The sequence below is a fragment of the Polypterus senegalus genome, chromosome 12 (genome assembly GCF_016835505.1).
Source record: "Polypterus senegalus isolate Bchr_013 chromosome 12, ASM1683550v1, whole genome shotgun sequence".
Taxonomy (NCBI): Eukaryota; Metazoa; Chordata; class Cladistia; order Polypteriformes; family Polypteridae; genus Polypterus; species Polypterus senegalus.
Genome location: NC_053165.1, coordinates 71346815 through 71369769, shown reverse-complemented (window position 1 = coordinate 71369769; position 22955 = coordinate 71346815). Strand labels below are relative to the sequence as shown.

Sequence of the window (22955 nt, the reverse complement as noted above, 5' to 3'; positions counted from 1 at the left end):
ACCTGACCTCCATGTCTTTGGATTGTGGGAGGAAACCCACGCAGACACGGGAAGAACATGCAAGCTCCACGCAGGGAGGACCCGGAAAGCGAACCCAGGTCACCTTACTGCGAGGCTGCAGCGCTACCCACTGCGCCACCCAAAAAAATAAGTCGCCTAACCAAATTATTTAAATTACTGGCACTACCAAAGGTAAAACCAAAAATTAACCAGGTGATCAATTCTTCTCCTTCTTTAGCACTGAATAGATGGCCATGCGGTGGGCTTTCTGAAGCATATACCTGCCTAAGTTTAACGGCAACCCCCGTTCCCCGGACTCTTTGTCGCCTACCTTGATGAATCTGTCCACATTGTTGTCCTCCGACATGGCTCTTCTTCGCTGCACTCGCCGCCTTCGCGTGATGCGGTGTCCCGAGGTGCCTCCGCCGCCTCTGTTCAACTGGGAGCAACCCAACCTGCTCGGTGGAAATCTTCTCGTTTCCCAGCGACTAAGTGACTACTAAAGAGGACGACAGTCCATGACTCCGGCAACGCGGCGAACTCCCTCCTGCCAGCTGACCGACAGTTTGGCCAGCAAAGCGCCGCGGCTCCAACGGACGAGTGCAGCCAGCGAGGCGGCCACTGCCGCCAACATGGAGAGCCGCAAGAAGCCCGGCTGGGTGTTGGGAGAGAAGAAGCAAACAGACCCCGCAGAGGAGATTCAGATCTCTAGGCGAGGGGAAATGCGGACTCCCTCCCTCCTTGCCAGCCGGCCCACCGACTGCCCGAACAGGCGGGTAATCAGTTGGCGTAACAAGGGGGACGAGGTGGCGACCAAAGCGACAAAGCAGGTAGCAAACGCACCGCGGCCGCGCTTTGTCAGGGCAAAGTACAGGAGGAAGAGGCTGGGATTGGAGCTCAGACAGACGGTGCTCAGCGGGGGAAGCTCGTTCTCTTGCTAGTCATGTCTGACAAGAAGAAGAAACTAACAAAATAAAACAAGTAAAGAGCAAAATACGACAGCGGCACAGCCTACAGCACCAAACGACTCGAAAACCTGAAGGGATCTGAAGCGCAGGACACACCGGGGATGCAAACACACACAGGGGGCTAGCCAGCCTCACGCCGGTGTGAGAGCAACAATTTACAGTCCGTCACTAGTAAAATTCAAAATAAAATATGTTCTTTTTGAAGTTATATGTCGTAAAAACGACAAGTAAAATCATAATTAGATGAAAATGTTTGCTGTCTGCTTGTCCTCAATTTAATGCTTCGAACAGGCACGACCAGGTCAGCCATAACAGTCCTCTGACTTCACAGCCCCCTCCCCTGTTCCCTGCAGAACGCCTCTAGTGTGGGGTCCGATGTGGTTAAAAAGCGCGTGATTGTGACGTCACTGACTTGTTACGAATGACGAGGCGGCGGCCCAACCTGAATTTGACGGAATTTACAAACGTGCGTTCGCCTTTTTTGTTCGGATTTTTCTTCGTCTTTTCAGACATGGCTACACCCTAATTTTAAGAAGATCTGAAGGAAATATAGAATAATGTACTTCGCATAAATCTCAAATTGATCTCCTCGAGTGTTAACGTTAGAAGATGAACTACTGGGATTGCTTTGTTTAGGTGCTTACTGATGTCCTATGGCATTTGGTGGCCCAATGACATCTTAATTTCTCTTGTGCTTTATGTCCAAACTCTTCCGTGTTGCGTTTTACGCCCCCCACTCCCGCTTAGCTTTTGTTACAAAGGTCTGGCCATTAGATAACATTATCTGGGGGATCGGTTTAACCGTCTCTGTTCTCAAGTTCAGCGGTTTCATGGCGTGCCACAGGTGGGCGGCGGACCTGGCTGAGGATTTCACTTTGACAATTCAAAGGAGCCATTAATCATTCGGCAGCGTTCAATAGTAACTTTAATCGGAGGGTAAGGCCGGCCAACATTTAACTCTTCTACTTCCTTTGGCAGTTGTAGCGCGACTTTAAATTCGGTCAACAGGCGTCTCGCGTAATGGCTTAATAAGCTACTGTGGGTTGGTAGCGGATGTGGCCAAGAGCAGGTCACTTCTCCCGATTGTGCTCCAATTGGAAAAACAAAGGAAATTAATCCAGTTGTTTTAAGAATGTTGTAAATCGCCTGAGATAAAGGCATTAGCCAGAAAGGTATGCAACACACAAAGAGAGAAAAACAAAGTGCAACTGCATGTTAGCTACAACAGCCACCAGGGGGCACTTCAAATTTTTTCTTAAATTCTACCCACCTTAACAAAAGGACACGTGTGTTTGTTCATTTGCAGTTACTGATGTCAGTCTAACAGATGTAGTATCACATACATAGTAATAGACTTCAGTGCATTTGTCATTTCCAACAGATGGTGCATCACAAATATTTGTAGTCGCGCCTTTAATCATTCCAACAGACAGCACATCAAACATTAAAACTGCTTTTACGAATCCTGTAGCAAATGGCTTTTAACAGAGACATGTATTGCATTAATCATTCCAACTGACAGCACATCAAACATTAACACTGCTTTTACAAATCCCATACCAAATGGCTTTTAATGGAGACATGCATTACATTTATCATTCCAACAGTTGGCACAGTAGAAACATTTGTAGTAATGCTTTTTACTACTAATTGCAATAGATGCAGCACTGCAAACATTCATGCTGTGGTCTACTTCAGATAATTTCAACCCATCTTAGATGGGTAGCACAGCTAGTGTTGTATATAAAAACTTGCAAGCATTGGGCTTTGAGCCTTGATCTTGGTCTTACTTGTGAGCTTTTCACAGGACATGTGTAACGTGACTCAAGAACTCCTACCCCATAATTAGGCTCTGGGTCCTTCTCATGGTAAGCATGTGTCCCGGCAGACAGGAAAAACACAGTGACAGAAAAAAAAAACAACAGTGCGTCAACCTCTGCTGACAGTGAAACACATTGCACGGGCCGATTGCTTGTTTACCTGAACAAAGGATTGGAAGTGTAGGCTTCCCCAACCACACACCAAGTCTGTTAGGAAAAGGGCCGTGGTGACATTGGCTGACAGTGAAGGACATTGAAGTGACCTCGATGGGGTGACCTGTAATGTTTTGGTTTTTTTTTTTAATATAAAATGCAGTTCAAGGACTAGAGGTTGGAGTGTTTGATTACAAGGTCATTATTGTAACCTGTACACAGAGTCCAGAGAAATTCTCACTTGCGCGTGCCAATCAAAAAGCAACACATCCCCACTCTCCGATGCCATCAGTAATGAGCAGGATGTTCCTTACCTGAACATTCTCAAACTCAATGGTCAGCCAATACCGAACAGTCACCACTGAAGCTGTTGACGTACTGTAAGCCTCCTTGATTAAAAACTGTTTGGTGTTCCTGTAAATGTAAAACACAGGCGCCCCAGCCATAGAGTGAGGACAGACAGATGGGCAGGACACCTCAGGACACCCTGACTGATAAGTGACAGCAGGTGACAAGAATACCTGATCCTCAGCAGGGGTAGCATGGGTTTGCATCAACAGAGAGTGCGTTGGGTAGCGAGAAAAGCACTATATAAATGTGAAGAATTATTATTATTATTATATTAGTGCCAGACAGCAGGAGGCCTAACTGAGAGGGGGCATGCAGTCTGTTGAAGGTGGAAGACCAACAGGGGGTCTTTAGACTGTTAGGTGGCGGCACACATCCTGAAAGCCCCTCACAAATGGAGGACGACGAGTCTGGATACAAGTGGAGAGTCTGATGGCTCAGCTAACTTAAATTATGGGACGGGTTGAAAGAAAAAGGGAAACCAAGAGGCAAAGGAGATGAACCCCCCTGCCTAGTAAAGGAGGTTTTTGTGCACTTAGCGTTCTCCCTGTGATCTTCCTTCTTGTATGCAACTTTGTTATTAAAGGCAACTTATTTTTGACTTTCCTGCCTTCTTGGTGTTAAATTCAGTACTTGTGTACCAAACGGATGGCAGTTCCTACCTATTCTAGTGTGGGGCTCTGTGGGGGAGGCACCCAGGTTGCGTAATTTTTGGAGTTTTATATTATTTGACTGACCTACCCCAACCACAAATACTAACCTTAAATTTAGTGGGAATGGAGCATAGTTGCCTATAGGTCTCTAATGTTAATGTACCCTTGGGGTGCCTGATGTTTTCGTCACGATAATAGAAAAGGGTACTAGCCATCTGTTTAGTACACAAGTACCTTAAATACTCCACTCCTTATTACAAGATATAATCACAAACCAATGCGATAAATACAAGCCAAGAAAGCAGGCTGTCCCAACACGTCAAAAATAGACAAAGCCACCAAAGCTCTACTTAGCAGGCACCATCGGGGTGCCTGAGGCGTACTGAGCTGCCCACCTTTTCAGGCGAAGGCGCCACACGATCTCCTGTTAGTGAATTCAAGCATCTGCGGTGGAAAGTGCAGCTGACTGTGTATGGCGACAGGACAGCAGACGAGTTTAACTTTTTTACCAAATAACAGATCACTTTCTTGCCTTGACAACTGAACATTTACAGACATGAAGCAACCACTCCGTCTGCATGGAAGACATCAAGGAGACCCCCTCAGTGGGTTACCAAGTCTACCTAAATGGCTTCAGATGTGCCTCCAGTTGTGGAATCTGTGCTCCGTGATCTTTTTGAAAGAGAAGCTGCGCTGGCCAGACACACATGGGGTGTTCTACACTGGCACTTTGTACAAATGAATTTTTGTTTTTAAATAAAAAGATTCAATTTTAAAGAGGACAAAAAAAAGCCTCCATATAAAGACCACTAAAAGATTAAACTGTGTTGCATAAAATTCTGTAAATTCTGTACAACTCCACCCGATTACCATAACGATTGGCTTAATGTCAGTAATTCTCCCACACCCTCGGGTAGAGCCACTGGCGTCTAAGCTCAACTACCCCTCACAGCCCAGAGCACAGGCAGGTCCTGCGACACAAGTTATATTTAAAATGTGCCGCATCATCAGATATAAAGAGTTAAAGGTTAAATGTGACATGAAGCCACTGGTGGGGCTCACCTTTTCATGCTGCTCTAAATACCGTATTCGGTTTCTCATACGGGGATCTTGTGTGCCCCCTTGTGTTCTGCTTTGACTGTTCAGTCTTCGTTTTTAGTATCCCAAGATTTACATTTGTCTGCTGTGCCTACCTGCAATGGCAAAACAGTAAGTAACCAGGATGTTAATAAAGTTAATGTCAAAACTAAAATAAGTGTGGTTGCGACTTGTAACCCAAAACAGAGCAGGGTGGCATAAAGCCTAGCTAAACACCTGTTAGCGCTCCCTCATTGGTCCATCCTCAGGCGGTATCAGGTAGATGCGGGGATGGGATTGGAGGAACACACAAGTAAAAGAGGGGAGAGGGAACACACATGGAGAGAGATGAATGCCATTAAGAGAGAAAGAATAACTAGGGGTGGCACAGTGGGTAGCGCTGCTGCCTCGCAGTTAGGAGACCTGTGTTTGCGTGGGTTTCCTCCCACAGTCCAAAGATATGCAGGTTAGGTGCATTGGTGATCCTAAATTATCCCTACTTTGTGCGCCCTGCGGTGGGCTGGGATTGGCTCTAGCAGACCCCCGTGACCCTGTAGGTAGGACAGCGGTGTGCAAAGTCGTTCCTGGAGGGTCGCAGTGGCTGCAGGGTTTTTATTCCAACCCAATTGCTTAATAAAACGCACTTATTGCTCAACTAAAACTTCTTCATATTCGTCGTCTCGCTCATTAAGATTTTGAACCCTTATTGCCTATTTTAGTCTTAAACAGCTGTAGTCTTGATTTTTAATTGTTCTTTATTAGCAATAAGATGCAAATGACAAAAGAAACCGGCAGTTCACCATTTAGCTTGTTTCCATTTACCGGTGTGTATTTATTGTGCACTATTGGGTTTGATTAAATACTTGGAAGGAAAGTGAAGAGAAAAAAGTGAAGGACTGAGGAATTACTCATCTGGTTTTAGACTTCAGATCATTTGGATGACATCCTTAGAAAGGGGAAGAAAATCTAAAATATGAGAATGACCTGACATGGCAGAGTTAAAGTAGTAACATGCCATGAAATTAAATTATTGGCAAGAATTGTTTTCTACTTAAGCAATTGGGTTGGAACAAAATCCTGTAGCCACTGCGGCCCTCCAGGACTGCCTTGGCCCACCCCAGAGTTAGGATATAGTGGGTTGGATAATGGATGGATGGATGGATAACTTTAGCGGAATGCTCAAGTGAGACAGACACATTGATAAGCAGACAGCTGTAGCAAAAACACATCTTGCTGTCCAGAATGCCCGCAGGCCTACTGTGTGAACAAGTGTTACAGTTATGGATCGTAATCTGAAAACGGGCAAATGGATTTCCTGGAAAGACTAACCAGTGAAGTGGAAAAAGAACACGGCAGGAGACGACAACAAAACATCACAGTCCAGATCTGTTTATTGTTACATTCATTCCAAGTCAGGTTAAACACACCGCCTAACAGTGAGTCTTTCACATTATGTATTCCTTTATTACTAAACGATGAATCCATTCCAAAATAGAAAAAGGCACCACAGGCAAAAGAGGAAGAATTTCACTCAGCAATAAAACAAAAAAAAAAAGACAAAATACAATCGGTTTGTAAGAAAGAGAACGTTACAGAAGTGTTCAGATTCTGGATATGTGGATACAAAACCTACTCTGGGGTGAAATCTGGTAATAAGCCCAGTACGTTCACACCAGTAATGTCTATAAACTTCAAACTAGGTGCTTTGAACAGATGACTGACATGCAGGGCGCACACCAGCCCAGGGCTGAGAATACGCTGTCCATCCCATAAAAATAACTTTGCTTATCTAAAGAACAAGAGAGCTGTAGAAATTTTGCAAAGTGCACATAAAGCTTTGAAGAGCTCATGAAGCGGTGTGAAGGACGCCGTCCCCCTTGGGTTGAGGAGATCCTTGTGAACTTGCTGGACTTACGAGCTCTTAAGGGGCACTTTGACGGTCACCTGTAACAGAAATTGTACATCAGAAGTGGTCCAAATGAACAAGACATGCTGTTTATTCATTTCCTAAACCCCCCCATTACAGAGTGACTGAAGCCCATCCATGGATTATTAAAAAGGCTGAACCCATTCACCAATACCAAGGGTTTTCAGGGTGGACTGTCTGGCAAGTCAAGTGGCTTTACTGCCATACCCTCCCATACAGCATATTACAGCATACAGTTTCGTGAAATGTCCCCCAGGTCTGGTAATGCAACATGTACATAAACACAGAATCATCACTAGAACCCCCTCTATTCACCTTATCACTCCTGTCCTGCAGCAGCTTCACTGCCTTCCAGTTAAGTTCCACATTCAATTCAAAATTCTTCTGTTAACTTTTAAAGCTCTCCACCACCTCGCCCTCCGTATCTGTCTGACCTCCTCCATGTTGCCATTCCCTCCCGCACCCTTAGATCCTCTTCCTCCATCCACTTGACTGTCCCCTTCGTCCATCTTACCACCATGGGGAGCTCTAGAACTCACTACCATCTGAGCTTAAAAATATTGATTCATTCTCACTTCTCAAATCTAAACTTAAAACTCATCTGTTTAAGACGGCTTCTTCTCTTTGGGTACAATTGCTCTGTCTGATTTTAAATTTTTTTTTTTTTTTTTTTAATTTATTTATTTATTTATTAATTTTATTACAATCAATACATAGCAATCAAGTTTTACAAAAAAAAAAAGAATTATGCTAAGAACAGATCGATCCCCACCCTTGAGAGAGAGAGCAAGCCAAACGGTGTAAAATTTAAGGCTTTTAAAAATACCTAAATCAACAAATTCTCTGTGCTTTATAAAATCATTTCAAAATATTACTGATTAGATCCTGCCATGTTTTGAAAAAGTCTGCACAGATCCTCTAACTGAGTATTTGATTTTTCCAATTTTAAATAATATAACACATCAGTTTCCCACTGACTTAAAGAGGAGAGTTTGGGTTCTTCCAGTTTATCAGAATAAGTCTGCGTGCCAACAGTGTAGTGAATGCAATCACAGTTTGTTTGTCCTTCTCCACTTTAAGACCCTCTGGAAGAACCCCAAACACAGCTGTTAATGGGTTAGGAGGGATTGTGAGTCCAAGACTGTCTGAGAGGTAATTAAAAATTTTTGTCCAGAATAATGTTAATTTGGAGCATGCCCAGAACATGTGACCTAGTGAGGCTGGGGCTTGGTTGCAACGTTCGCAGGTTGGATCATGCTCTGGAAACATTTTGGAGAGTTTTAGTCGAGACAGATGTGCTCGATATATAATTTTGAGTTGTATAATTGTATGCTTTGCGCATATGGAGCTTGAGTGAATTCTCTGCATTGCTACTTTCCACTCCTTTTCTGATATATTAATTGAGAGGTCATTTTCCCAGTGTCCTCTTGGATCTTTGAAAGGAAGGGATTGTAAAAGGATTTTATATATTGTAGAGATGGAGTCTAACTCCTTGAAATTGAGCAATAATTTTTCCAGCGTGGATGAGGGTGCAAGATGAGGAAAATCTGGAAGGTTCTGTTTAACAAAGTTCCTGATTTGAAGATAGTGAAAGAAATTTGTAGCTGGAATGTTAAATTTGGAACGTAATTGTTCATAGGATGCAAAGACGTTGTCTATATAAAGGTCTCTAAGCAAGTTAATTCCAAATTTTTTCCAGATATTAAAACTGCATATGTTTGTGAGGGTTGAAAGAGGTGGTTCTTTTGCAGGGGTGCCACAGAAAGAAGCTTCTCCGTCTTAAAATGCTTTCTACATTGGTTCCAGATTCTAATTTTTTATTGTAGTTTTTTTATAATGTGCGTTTTATCTACTGTTTGGTGTCCTTGAGTGTTTAGAAAGGTGCCTATGAATAAATAAAATGTATTATTATCATTAACACAGGACAAGTGGAAGACTGGTTAAAAAAACTATACTATAAAGTATATAAGAGATAACTTTTTAAATGAAAATGTGCAATAAGCTATATTGGTAATGTGCAATATACTAATGTAATACAATATATAATATGTAATGTACTATTCATTAACAGGTGCAATAATTTATGTTGCTGTACTCTGAGCAATAATAATTTGCTCTGGATACTTGATCACTTAACACTGTATATGACATAATTGGAATTATTTGACTTTTCTTTAAATGCACCTTGGAGCTGTCACAAAAAGTCATTTCGTTGTGTTACAAAATGACAATAAAGTGCTTGAACTATAAATAGATAAATTATAAATAAATAAATTGATAGTAATAAATGAATAATAAGAACACAAAAGCAGTAACAAACATAAATAAGCTACTAGGAGCAGATCTGAGGGCAGGGGGGGCAGTACAGAGTTCAGGCTGGGGATAGAAGCTGCTGTTCTGCCAGATGGAAGCGGGACAAAGAGACCTTGGGAAGGGTGGGAGCGGACCCCCCCGACAATGCTGCAAGGCAAGACCCTGGGAAGGGTGGGAGTGGACCCCCCCACAATGCTGCAAGGCAAGACCCTGGGAAGGGTGGGAGTAGACCCCCAGTGCTGCAAGGCTTTGTGTATGCAATGCTTATTTAAAAGACGTCTTTAATGGAGGGCAGAGACGTGTCAATGTTATCTTTTCTTCTGCATGCACTATACAAACCAGACAGGGGCTTCAGCTGGTCAGAATGTTCAGAATGCGGGGGGTTAGGTAGGCTAGCCTTACTCAGCTGCCGTTACCAGTTACAGGATGCACTCTGGACCCCCTGGAGGTTGTAACGGACAAGTGGATTAAAGCAAAACTGAGTACCGTTATGAAAAAAGCTGCACATCGTCTGTCTGACGCAACACCACTTAAGACTTTTAGCCAATGAATCATTCAGCAGAAGTGCGTCAACAAACACTAGGGTGGGGGGCGAGAACCTTTATACCAACAGCAATATGTCTGCATTAATGGGACTGTGACAGCCAAGTTAAAGTTTCTTTCTTTTTAATTTTCTTGCTCTGCAGTCATTCTGGTGTTCAGACCAGTGTGTTCTCATTTATTTACTTATCTACCTGTTTATCTATTAATTTATTTAAAGAGCTTCTCTAAAAAGCCAAATTTTCCCCCTGGGGACAAATAAAAGTTCTGTCTGTCTGTCTAAAGAACACGTAGATGCTGTTGTGCCATCCTGGCTAAGGAGGTGGTGTTAAATGAACAAAGTCCACTGCCTGGTGGCAACCAACTCATCGGGGTGCTCTTGACCAATCTGATCGCAGAGCCTTTCCATGTGCAGTGGGGTTTGGACAGCGTGCGCCTTTTCTGCAGTCAACAATCTCACACACTTATTCAACCCTCGATCACAATGGCCTGATTTAGCTATCAATTAACAGCTGTAAATGCTGCAAGGAAAATACTCAAGCAAATAAAGGAACACAATGCAAAGTCCGTAACAAATAAAAGCAAGTTGAGTATTTGCTAGATGCCAGTGATGCCATCTACTATGTGTAACACTCGACCTTTGATTACCCCTTTAAGAGGTGTACTTCACCTTTCACGAGCACACTAATTTGGATTAAACATTAATCTCACTGGGTAATATTTATCTGTTTCAGTCTGGGGAAGCAGGAGACAGAGCTGGAGTTAGCAGAGTTAAAGATGCCAAGATTTGCATTTGGTGTGACGAGGATGGACAGGATTAGAAATGATGACATTAGAGAGTCAGGTCAGGTGGGACGGTTGGGAGCCAAAGTCAGAGAGGTGAGATGGCGTTGGTTTGGACATGTGCTGAAGAGAGATGCTGGGGATATTGAGTGAAGGGTACTAAGGATGGAGCTGCCCGGGAAGAGGAAGGCCTAAGAGAAGGTTTATGGATGTGAGAGAAGACATGAATGTGGTGGGTGTAACAGAGCAAGATGATGAGGACAGAAAGATATGGAAAAAGATGATCTGCTGTGGCGACCCCTAATGGGAGCAGCCAAAAGTAGTAGTAGCCAGGGGAAGCCTGCGGAGCGCCACTCACCAGTCACAAAATGGTGACCTTTGGGTTATATAGAATAACGTGCATGATGGATAGCAACAACAGAGCTCCCAGTAAACTCCGGAAGGCACAGCTTCTAACCTGCACTTGGCACTACTGCTATCTTAAATGTATATACACAAGAGTGGAAAATGGTCCAGTTTGAGAGTTTCTATGAAAAAAAAAAAAATGCTAAACATGCTAACTCTGTTAAGTTAAATTGCCCCAACAACTGTTCTACCAACAATGTGACATGTAGCTAGAGTAGGTAAACCTAACAGACAGTATTCGGTTTTGTTTAGTAAGTAAACTGACAAGAGAGGAACTAGAGGGGCACACAGTTGAAATACTTACGGTTTTCACTTCAGTGTAGTTTTCCAGGCCGTATTCTCCCATCTCCCGGCCGACTCCAGAGGCCTTGAAACCACCAAATGGGGCTTGAGCACCAAATATATTATAGCAATTTATCCTACAGTGTGGGGGAAAAAAAATAGTAAAATGGGAATATAAAAACAAACAACTAACTAGAAGGCAGTAGGCTGCTTGGTCTTCTGGAAATGGAGTGAAGCATACAATGAGAAATCCTGTTGGCCACACCTCTGCTCTTCTTCTACAGAAGTCATTTAACCCTTAAACTGCCACATACTTGAGGGTTAATGCACCCCTGCACGCCAAATATTTCTTTGCTGCACTTTTTAAGTGAACGTCAAAATTCATCAAGAAAGAGTGAAATTTTAATAGAACACACTTTTTCATACAAAGAGCATCACAATTACTGCAACACTGATAATTTTACACACTGCCAATGAATTGTAAAAACTATTAAAAAAAAAAAAAAACCTGCTGCAACAATCAATTATTATATTTACAAGGTGCAGGTGCAACTGACGCCATCAATGAAATTCAGTAAGTCACTGAGCCAACTACACTTGAACTGGCTGCACACAGAGATAAGCGCTTATGTTTGTAGGCTCGTCTAGTGCAGTGGCTGAATCCCAGGGCAGCGATACTGCAGTTCTGCCAGGGCCAGCAGTGGTTATGAGCTGGCTGCTCAACGAATATACGGCACTGACAGATCAGCTCCAGCATGCTGGCAAATTGCTCTGGGAAGAGACTATAGCCCGTTCCGGCGGTTTAAGGGTTAACTTACTAACTGAAATGAAAGGAGAGACGATTCATGTCTAACCCACTTCCTAACTAAGCTGACGCACTCTTCAGGTCTTTCGTTAAGTGTTCCGGCGATCCCAAACAGGAGCGACAGCAAATTCCGAAAATCTGTGCCACAATCTCACTGTGACTGCATTCAGATGTCTTGTCTCCTCATCAGTTTGCTCAATAAACATCCTGTGTATCCTATCCTTCTTTTACAAAGTGCTTTAACACTAAATTTTATATTATCTGTTGGGAAAAACCTGGGGGCTGGTGGCAGAATTGGCACTCCAGCCACCATAAAAAACCCTCCCACTGTTCCATTCCATTTCAACTAGCGTTGCATGGCTGCACTCGAGTCCTAATTGAAGGCAACCTGTGGTCCACTGGCAACACGTCCCAGTGGTTGAGAAACACTGGCTTGTAAAACCCAGTTGCAGCCAACTGGTGAATCAACGAAAGCAACCCACAATTCACTGAGGGCTCGATCCAATGGTTGAGAAACACTGCTTAACGCGGACCTGGTGTGCAGACTTGGAGGCTCGAAGGTTGGTTTCTGCTAGTTATAGTGTGTACCAGTGACCCACACCAGACCCAATGACCTGTATGCTTTGTGACAGACATATGACCAAATGGACAATCTCAAATGAAGCCCTAATTCGATGCGTGACTGTATTCGCATAGATTGGTAACGCAACAAGAGCCTTGCTTTGATAAATGGAGCCACATATACATTTTATTATTTATATGCTGCAAAAGAAACATGTATACCCACTGTTAGTATTGAGTAAATATTTTGAAAAGGTCAACTTTGTGTTAACCATTTCAGTCTTTTTCCTCGATTACATCTTGCCTCAAGAAGGGGCCCGAGTTCCCTAGACAGCCCACATATTGTAATCTTTCTAGTTAGCCCATAAATGGTGTCATTTTGCTTGACTTTTCACTATATTCATAATGGCTAACACAGTACAACACCCTAGTACTACAGTCTTTTACCTCAATAGTCGATAACAGAGGATGCTCAGTATAAACATTAAAACGGAGGCAGTTGTTGCAATCTGAAGTTTTTAGGAATATGAGGACAAATTCACCACCCACCCGTAGGGTGAATAATAATTCAAAGGCACTATCTAATAAATAAAATGCATGGCCAAAGATAACATGAGCAGTGTCATATCCATCTTTACAATTTAGGTTGAAAATAAAACGTATCACAGTGAAACCCACCAAAAAGTGCCGGCACGAATTCTGCTGGAAACATAGTGGGCTTTGTCGATGTCTTTAGTGAATACAGCGGCAGCCAATCCATATTTTGTATTGTTGGCCCGTTCAATTGCTTCATCCAAGGATTTAAATTTCAAAACTTGCATGACAGGACCAAATATCTACAGAAAAAAAAAACAGAGCTTGTCGAGTCATATCATCATCTAACCAGTGTGCAGAAACAATTAAAAAAAATAAAAGGTTAGTTTATATCAGGGGTGTTCAACTCCAGTCCTGGAGGGCCACAGTGGCTGCGGGTTTTCATTCTAACCACATTCTTAATTAGTGACCGGTTTTTGCTGCAAATTAACTTCTTTTGCCTTAGTTTTAAATGAGGAGTTCTTTCTTTTTCCTTAATTAGCAGCCAAACAACGAGACACAGAATGAGCCGCCACTTGACCAGCTAACCACATTTTCTGAATATAAAGAAAGGTGAGAGTCTCAGTAAGGTTGATCTCTCAGGTTAACATTTTGACAGCGTTCTTAAGAAAAAAAAAAAAAAAAACAGAAAAATCAACCTTTTTGGAAATGTCTGCTGTAGCAGAATGAGAGCAGCAGCAAGCCGTGGAATTAAGTGAACGGGTTTAACTCTATCAGGGCTGATGTCGACTTTTGTCGAAAGGAGGAGTTGACGATGGTAATCAACTGTACACTGTGACAAAACCAACAATTATGTTTTAGTTGGACTCTCGTTGCTAGAAGAAAAAAAAGTTAGCTTCACTGGTTTGACCGAGATTTCCTGCGCTCATGTGAGTAACAAGACGCAAACAGCAAAAATGGTCTGACATAATGGCGAGAGATCAAAGTGAATGCATAAAGCAAACTACTGCGTGGATGACGTTTTGCCTATTATCTCTGAAATGGACTATGACTTGTCGGTCGTTTTATACAAGTGATTCAAAACGAATGTGAGGTTCCAGCTTCAGTTGATTGGTCCCCAGCTAATCATGGTGCTGAACGGGTTCATGTAGCGGATGTGCCTATGGCAATTTTTCGCCAGGGAGGAGTGCCACTTAATGATAAGAGGTAGAAGCCAGATTGCAATGCACTGCGACCGTGATCGCTGCTGCTGCTGCCTCGGCCACGTGAAGACAGCTTGGCAGCAAGCCTGCCACACCTTCTTGTCAAACTGGCTGCTACAACATGCAGCAACAGATATTTTATGTTTATTTCTGTGTGAAACCATGGCTTTTCAGAAACTGTTTTTTGGAAAAAATATTCAGCGCTCAGAGTTAATTACAGCAAGAATCGGCTTTTCATTAAGGAACTGGTTGGAGTGAAATTGATTGGAGTTGGAAGCTCCAGTTTAAGTGGTCATCTGTTGGCTCATTTCTGTTTGGCTGCCACTTAAGAAAAAAATCAAAACAGGGCTATTAAAATGAAGGGAAAAAAGGTTAATTAGCAGAGAAAACTGGTCAATTGTTAGAATGAAAACCTGCAGCCACTGTGGCCCTCCAGGCCCGGATTTCGACACCCGTGGTTTATATCATTAACAATGCTGAATATAAATCAAAGGATGTTATGCTTAGAATATATAAAACATTACTGAGACAGCATCTGGAGTACTGTGTGCAGTTCTGCTCACCATGCTACAAAAAAAAAAAGGCAGCAGCACTTGAAGCTGTGCAGAGGAGAGCAACCAAGTGCATCATGGGACTTAAGGACATGTCCTACTGTGACAGACTCAGAGAATTAAACCTGTTTAGTCTTGAGCAGAGAAGACTGTGTGGAGACTAAATGTACATCTTCAAAAATCCCTAAAGGCACTGATAAAGTACATCCTGCAGAATTGTTTTAACTTAAGGGAGAATTGCGTACTTGAGGACACCAGTGGAAATTCAAGAGAAGCACACTTAGAACTGAAGTCAGAAAGTACTTCTTTACTTCAAGAGCTTTAGGACTCAGTAACAAACTAACGAGACCTAGGGTCGAAACAGAAACTTTGACACCCTTTAAGTTCCTGGATATCGAAGTAGCTAAGCTATTAGCTAAACAAACGAACTTGATGGTCTCCTCTCCTTTGGCAGATTTCCCCAATTTCAAGCTTGATCGCAGGATACCTCTACTTACCTACATGACCTGAACTACCGGTCTTTATTTTAGCCATCTATCTGCCTCAAGTCCTCACCCTAATTAATAATTAATTAAATTAATAAAGCTGGACTCCTGGAATAATGTGACTTACCAAACAGGTCAAAATGAAGGACTTCTAAAGTGACAAGTCCTGTTCTAAAGAGCTGAATTATCATCTGTTACAGAGGGGCATACTGGTGTAAATTTTGCTCTGCAGACAGACATATTTCATTTTATTCTGCATAACTGAAAGGGTTGTTTGACTTTACACCATCACCCACTAGCCCTCATGCTATAGGAAGGTTGATACCTCTTCTCGGGCAATTGTCATGTTGTCCTGCACTTCTGCGAACACAGTGGGTTGGATGAAGTACCCTCTGTCGGCTGCCACCCCACCTCCACACATTAGTTTGGCTCCTTCTTTTTTTCCAGAACTGATGTAACCCAGGATCTTTTTAAACTGCTCCTCATCCACCTATGAAAACAGAACAGAACACATTTGACCTCAAATCGCCGCTTCTACAAGTGCTTCTTAAGACTAATGGCTCGTCCTTCAAAAAGAAGCACACTTTAAATATATTTTTAGATCAAAATATCCACTGCATCATCAAAACAGCGGAGCCGAGTATTGTCTGTAAAATGTGCCAAAGTGCATTAGTAATTTCCTGCAAGCGGCGCGATTAACCTGGGAAAGCAGATCAGGATTAGAGATGGTCCAATAGTTAATGGCATGGTTAGTCAGGCTAGTTAACCAGACCCTGGGCATTTCCCTTCAATATGTTAACATGGGCATCGTTTTCATTTTGTAATTGCATTTTCAATATTCATTCAGGGTGGAGGGTAACCGTTTATGACAGGATAGTAGGTCAGGCCCTCCCACCTGTCCCCCACACATTGTTTACTTAAGCACAGAGATTATTTCTCAGATACTGCTAGTGACATAAACCTACTAAAGATACACGACTCGATACATGCTGACTTAAACAACACCACACACACACACACAGTGAAACGCACCAGCAATCAAGAACATAAAGAGACAACCTAGCAACACATGGCACACTTCTTTACCTCATTTCACACCAGGTTTCCCACACCGGGTCTGCTGAGAGAGGCATACGCTCAATCATCAGTCATGCAGCACTAACACAAGCAATACATTACTACAGATCACTGGCATAATACTGTAGTTTAGAGTGCTGGAATTTACTTTTGAATGACTTGTTTAAATCAAATTAGGGATGATTTATACCTCTGCATTGAGCTTACAGCGTAGCCTGATGAGCACCTCCTCTGTGCAGACCCCCTACAACTCTGATTGGCCAGTTTGGTAACTATATTACTTCCTGAAAAGCGTTTCCATTCATCTTATGTAAACGCAATCATCGACCACCGTGGCCAGTGATGCAGTCTTTGTAGTTCAAGGCAGATATTTGCTGTTCGCAGTTTATTAATTGAAATTCCAGTAAGGTTCACCCGGTTATGGTAGCTATTATTTCTTGCCTATGCAATATAAATGGAAAGTGAACGATCCATTTCCTTGCATGCTACAAACACCGCCAATCAGCATTCAGATTTGTGCCTGCAGCGTGGCGCGAAGCTGAAGTAGAAACTGCTTTTGATGGCGTAGCATATGATGTAGGCTTGATGCAGTAGTTAGTGTAAATCAGCCTTTAGAAGTACACACAAAGTTAAGACACTGTGGTCAGCAGAGGGCGCCAAACACGGATGCACAGGTTCAAAACAAAAGGTGTTATTTTTAAACAAATACCTCCACACAGCAATTATGTACACACTTCTTCACTCCTCTCGGGCACGTGCTGCCTGTCTCCTCTCCTGGCTACGACTTGTCAGGACAAGGAAGTGCATTTTCTTTTATTAAACACCCAAGAGTACTTCCGGTGCTGGGATTTTAGCCGCTGAAAATACTTCCAGGCCATATGGAAGTCCTAAACAGTGCCACTCCCTACACCACCCCCTAGCAACACATTATGGCGAACACTGCAATACCCAGCATTCTCTGCAGGTGTCAAGGTGTAACACAGCCCAGGGATGCTGCCATCTAGTGTGTGGAGGGAGCGTACAGCCTTGAGATGAAGGCTCTCCAGGTTTCTCCACTGAACTGACCTCCTAGTCAGTTAAGGACTTGGGGACAATCCAGGCAGGGACACCAGCCCATAAGTGTCAATTATTACAACACTTAACTTTTATGTTAAGATAACAAAAATGACAAAATATCTCAAAGTGCTTTATTATTGTAATGCCTAACAAGAGGTATAAAAAGTGTTAAAAACATTAAAAAATTGTTCTATAAAAGGTTTTACATAAAAGACATGCCAACAAAACTGATAATGCAGACAGGTTAAATTAAATTATAAACGTATTTGTCCTAAAGGGGAAATTTGCATTTTTATAGAAGCCCAATAAAGACATTAATTAAAATATGAATATTATAACAAACAAATACACACCAGAAATACAAAAAAGACAGAAAACTCCTGACTTAAGATAAATAGAGCAGTCACAGTAAGGCACTGTCAAGGCGTGCCACCTCCAGGACGTTTCCTGACACACATTTACACTTGTGTGTCACAGAGAGGATGTGCATTGCAGCCTTGGTTGTAATGGCCGTCAGTTGTTTGTTACTCATTCTCTCCTTCTCTACTAACTCCAGCAGGCCCAGAGAGTGTCCCTTAAGTGAGCCTACCTATTTAATCACCTTTTTGATTTGGAGGGGCCAGAAAACCACACAGATGATCACTGGGTTATTGAACATGTAAAGGATCTCGCATGTGACGGCGGTACACCCCCCCCCTTAGCATTATATTTACCTCAGGAAAAACAGGATAAAAACATTATTGAAAAAAAAAAAAAAATCAGTGTTATTACATGTAACAAACATGAAAATACCAAAACACCAACTTAAATACGTTAATAAAGGCGTATCTAGTCCACTGTTGTACTGATGCATATTTAGTACACATCCTTCACATGACAGGTTTTAAAATGGTCACCAATGCATATTTCAAAGTCACAATCAGGACAGTAGAAGAGTGTTTCTTCACACATGAGAGAGTAGAAAATCAGTGCCTGATTCACATGAGCGACGGGCCCCTTATGATACTGTATGTAACCACAGCAAAAGGTTTAGCGACTTCCACATTTCTCTAAAACAAACACTGATGGCTGCCGCACTGTTTAGGGGGGTCCTAACGTCTTTCTTGTCCTTACACTTGCAACCATTTTGCCTATATTGATATGCACCCTTTTAAACCACAGTGAACCTTCCATGGCCTATCATGGCGGTTTGGTTTTACAGTGCCACATCTATCAGTTTCAATGTCTGGGTCAACCTCTGATGAGCAATTGACACGGTCATCACTCTCTCTTGATTCAACTTGTATGTTCTAAAACTGGCTTTACAAACTTTTGACGACACACCATTGGGTGTTTTGGTTGAAGCTTCCGCCACGCTCACAAATATTAATGAGATACCATATTTTTTCTGCATGACGTCATGTTATCCACAAGATGGCAGCAGCACACTGGGGTTAACACTTTACATCATATCATAACGGTTTCCCAATGCAGGTGGTTAGGCATGTGGTGGCTGCAGCAACGCACTATCAGCACATGTTGCCAACCTCAACCTCATAACAGCTTAACCTGAGAGACACTCGGGCCTAACGTTTTTTTACAGAGAACTCTGAGCTCTCTGGAGATGCTCAGGGTTAACGCCAAGGAAGATAAAGAACAAAGTCCCCTAAGAAAATAGGGTCTTATTTGACCTCTCTTATATAATGTTCCTCCGTGTTCATTGATGTCAAGCCCCAAAGCTCTTGTATTAGTGCACCACCACCTCCTCCACTCCATGATTGGTGACCTGAGGTAAAGGCCCTTTGTTGGAACAAAAGTAAACAATCCCTTCCTTGGTTTTGCCTTTGAGTTACAGATAAATCTCAAACTTCCACCCCTGACTCTTCTCTTCTATCTCATCCCTCTTGTCAATACAGAGTCCAACTGTAAGCAATCCAAGTGTCACATGATGCCTGAATAATTAGACCTATTGTGAAAGGCCCCCCGACTCTGTGGCATAGCTAAGCAAGCAACATGAAGACCAAGGAGCACTCCAAACAAGTCAGGGATGTAAGAGAGCAGCCACCCTGGATTGCATGGGGCCAAGGAGCTTGGAAGCTCAACCCTGTGGGGGCCCATGGCCACTGCCAGGAGGGCACCTGGATGGTTCCAGAGCCATGGACTGCAGCACTTCCGCCATAACAGGAAGTGGTGCAGGAAGGCCATCAGGGGGCACATCTGGGTGAACTATAAAAGGGGCCGCCTCACTCCACTCAGGGAGCCGGAGTTGGGAGGCAGAGGACGGAGCTTACGGGAGAGCAGTGGAGGAGGCAGAGAAGAAACAAAGAAAGTAAAAGGACTGTGAGTCTATTGTGGTGGTTGGTGGACTGTGTGCTGTGCAAAAGGAAATCAATATAGTGTGCATTTGGACTTGGCTGTCTCAGTGTCTGGGCTGGTCATGTCATATACATACACACAAACACACATATATATGCAGAATTTCTGCAAGTTACATGACCTGGTGTTATATTTTATAGTCCGAGATAAATATGGGTTAAAAATGCACTATTATGAACATTATAAACAATTATGAAAAGATGAATATATTTAAAAAAAGCCAATACATGAAAAAATGAACACACGCTATGTTTTAAGTAACTCCCCACAGTGTGGTCACCCACACCTCTCCTGACCAGCTACTGCCTCTGTCAGTCCATTCCACCTACCCCATTTTACCATATTATATATTAGAGGGAGGAAGGAACACAATTTGCCAATATTTGATCTGGCTGGATATTTAATTACAATAGAAAACAACTTCTTCTAGAACATTAAAGATCTAGCGCACCCCCAGACTTCTAGCAAGTGCAGAGGTTGCCACCAGATTTACTGTACTTAGCAAAGCCACCTCTATCCTTTTAAAATGAGAGATGGATAGAATCAGGCCAACACCTAAGCCCAACTGTATTTCCATCCTGCCACCCAAATATTACCACCACCCCAGGAAAATGCCCATACCCAACAAACAAATATATAAATATTCCTTATTTACTAGAATAACTACTTACAAATAATGACACAAGTACTAAACAAATATGACACGATATTTACAGTCCTGGAAGAAGTCCTTACTGTAGGTGATGGAAGTGGTTCTGGAAATGCAAACTATGGTTAAAGGATGGAAGGAAGTGCAGAATGGTCCCTTTTAATAAACTGCCTCCCAGAACTTGGATAGTTAAACACTGTCCTACCAGCACAGTCCAAAAGAATAGTCTTCAGAGGCACGCTGAATTGGATTGGGAGGAAAAAACATGCACAACTGTCCTTAAATCTGGTGGCCGAATACCATCCTTCTCCACTATGAATGTCCAGTTAATGAAAGGTTTAGGAGCTGATTATGATGAAGTTGACTAGAAAATGGTACAATCAAAAGATGCCACCACATCCCTCTCTTCCGGTTTATCGGTACAGTGCATACAAACCACAAACTACAAACCCCCACAGGCCTCTCCGCTTTAGTGCAAATCTGTTTAAAAGGCACCGACCCCAATTTACAAACAGGAATCGGCACAACCACTGTTGTTATTCACATGACATACGTACACACAAATAAAACCACCAAAGACTCGCTAAAAAATATGAAAAACCAATTAATAAACAACATTGTTGTTATGAGTGGTACCTGTGGCCCTTGCTCAGTCTGCATATTAAATGGGTCTCCAACCTTCCTTTTCTTTGCCCTCTCAGCGCTGCACTCTATGAAGTCTTTGTACACGTCTTCTTGAACAAAAGTACGAGAGCCTGCACAGCAGCACTGCCCCTGGTTGAAAAACAGTGCAAAATGTGCCTGCTCAACTGCATCCTCCACTGCAGGAAACACAAATGGTTAGAATATTAGTCACAGGTACAATATTTTGAACATTTCTTTTACAAACATTTGTGATTATATAGCGCAGTACTTCACAACAGATAATCCACCTGAAGATAAGCGTGTTCAGGCCTGGCGAGTACTTATTTGGGAGGCCGTCTAGGAAAAGTTTAGGTTGTTGCTGAAATGGTGCTGGAGAAGCCAATGGAGGACTCACTTCTCCTGTGGTCTGTGTGTGGATCCCAGTGCAATAAGGAATGGCAGTGTCCTTCAGATGAAATGTATAACCGAGGTCCTGTGGTCATTGATGATACCCAGGCATCAGCCCTGGATTAACCATTAAGCCAAATAAGTAAATGCTCAGGGCACCAAAGGAAAGGGGGCACCACAGAGTCCCCATAGTCTTTCACTACCACACTCTACTTTAACAGAGTTTTGTGTAATTTTCTTCAGCTGCCATATTGGACTTTACACTGCAGTACCACAATAAAAAGGTTACTTTTGCATAGCCAGTGGCCAAAGTTAAATAAATATCACTTTTGTTCCCATCCCATGGTGTAAGAGTTTTGCTTTTGTTAGGTGTAAAAACAGCTGGCTTGTTCTGGCTAGAAATGTATAACAATACCATCACCTTTAGGCTCTTAACTTTACTATTTCTTTTAATGATTTGCTGCATAAGCAAGGTACATTTTTAGTCTCTTATTTCACTTTCAGCACTTAAGTCTTAATTTTTGTCAGTTAAACAATGAAAGCTTTAAAGGGTTGGGCTGTGCTTAGGGCACCAGTTGGGCATCCTTTGTAAAGGAAGGGGTGTTTCCCAATGTCCTTGCTAAACTGCCTCCCACAGCCTAGTCATGCTAGCCCCCCCTAATCATCCCCATCCCTAATTGGCACTCTCTCTCACCCTTTAACCATAGAATAGCTAATGTGTAGCAAGCATACTGGCACTAAAGAGAGCTCACACATCATCATCAAGGTGGATACCGCACACTGGTGGTGGCTAAATTGGCTCCCCACTCTCTATGTAAAGCACTTTGAGTAGTGAGGAAAGTGTTCTATCAAATATAAGGAATTACTATTTTCGTCATAAATTAAATTAACTCACAGTTCTACCTGAAAATAACACATGAACAATATAATTAACAGGTCCATTTCAAAAATGACACCCCTAATTCATAATTTGCTTGGTTATTCAAATAACAAGTACACACAGACACAGCGATGGTGGGGATTCTACACAGGGGGACTTGCATGTATGCAAGTGGGAAACAAAATCTCAAAACTTACAGTTTGCGTCAGACGCAATTATGAGGGGACTTTTGCCTCCCAATTCCAAAGTGACCTTTTTAAGGTTGCTGCTTCCTGAGGCCTTCTGGATCAAGTGGCCAACCTGTAAAGAGATTGGGAATACATGTCAACAAGGAGCTTCACTTGAAATCTAAGATGCCATATACTGTAATCTTGTTTAGGGCGGCTCAGTGACGCAGCGGGTAGCGCTGCTGCCTCGCAATTAGCAGACCCGGGTTTGCTTCCTGGGTCCTCCCTGCGTAGAGTTTGCATGTTCTCCCCGTGTCTGCGTGGGTTTCCAC

General features: G+C 42.7%; 2 protein-coding genes across 3 annotated transcripts in view; both read right to left on the bottom strand.

Annotated features, from left to right (window-relative positions):
- mapkapk5 (MAPK activated protein kinase 5) overlaps positions 1-1257 on the bottom strand; it is a 31101-nt gene extending 29844 nt beyond the window's left edge. Inside the window, exon 1 of one of the 2 annotated variants that reach the window (XM_039772202.1) lies at positions 332-1257. In XM_039772202.1, the coding sequence (XP_039628136.1) occupies positions 332-367 (36 nt within the window). In that variant the 5' untranslated portion in view covers positions 368-1257. The remainder of the gene's footprint in view (positions 1-331) is intronic. The other variant, XM_039772201.1, reaches the window with a different exon arrangement.
- Positions 1258-6392: 5135 nt separating this feature from the next.
- Positions 6393-22955, bottom strand: part of LOC120540983 (aldehyde dehydrogenase, mitochondrial-like) — a 42895-nt gene continuing 26332 nt past the window's right edge. Inside the window, exons 8-13 of the mRNA XM_039772200.1 lie at positions 22654-22756; positions 21181-21365; positions 15733-15897; positions 13314-13471; positions 11292-11406; positions 6393-6963 (exon numbers count right to left, since the gene is read on the bottom strand). Of these exons, the coding sequence (XP_039628134.1) occupies positions 6931-6963; positions 11292-11406; positions 13314-13471; positions 15733-15897; positions 21181-21365; positions 22654-22756 (759 nt within the window). The 3' untranslated portion in view covers positions 6393-6930. The remainder of the gene's footprint in view (positions 6964-11291; positions 11407-13313; positions 13472-15732; positions 15898-21180; positions 21366-22653; positions 22757-22955) is intronic.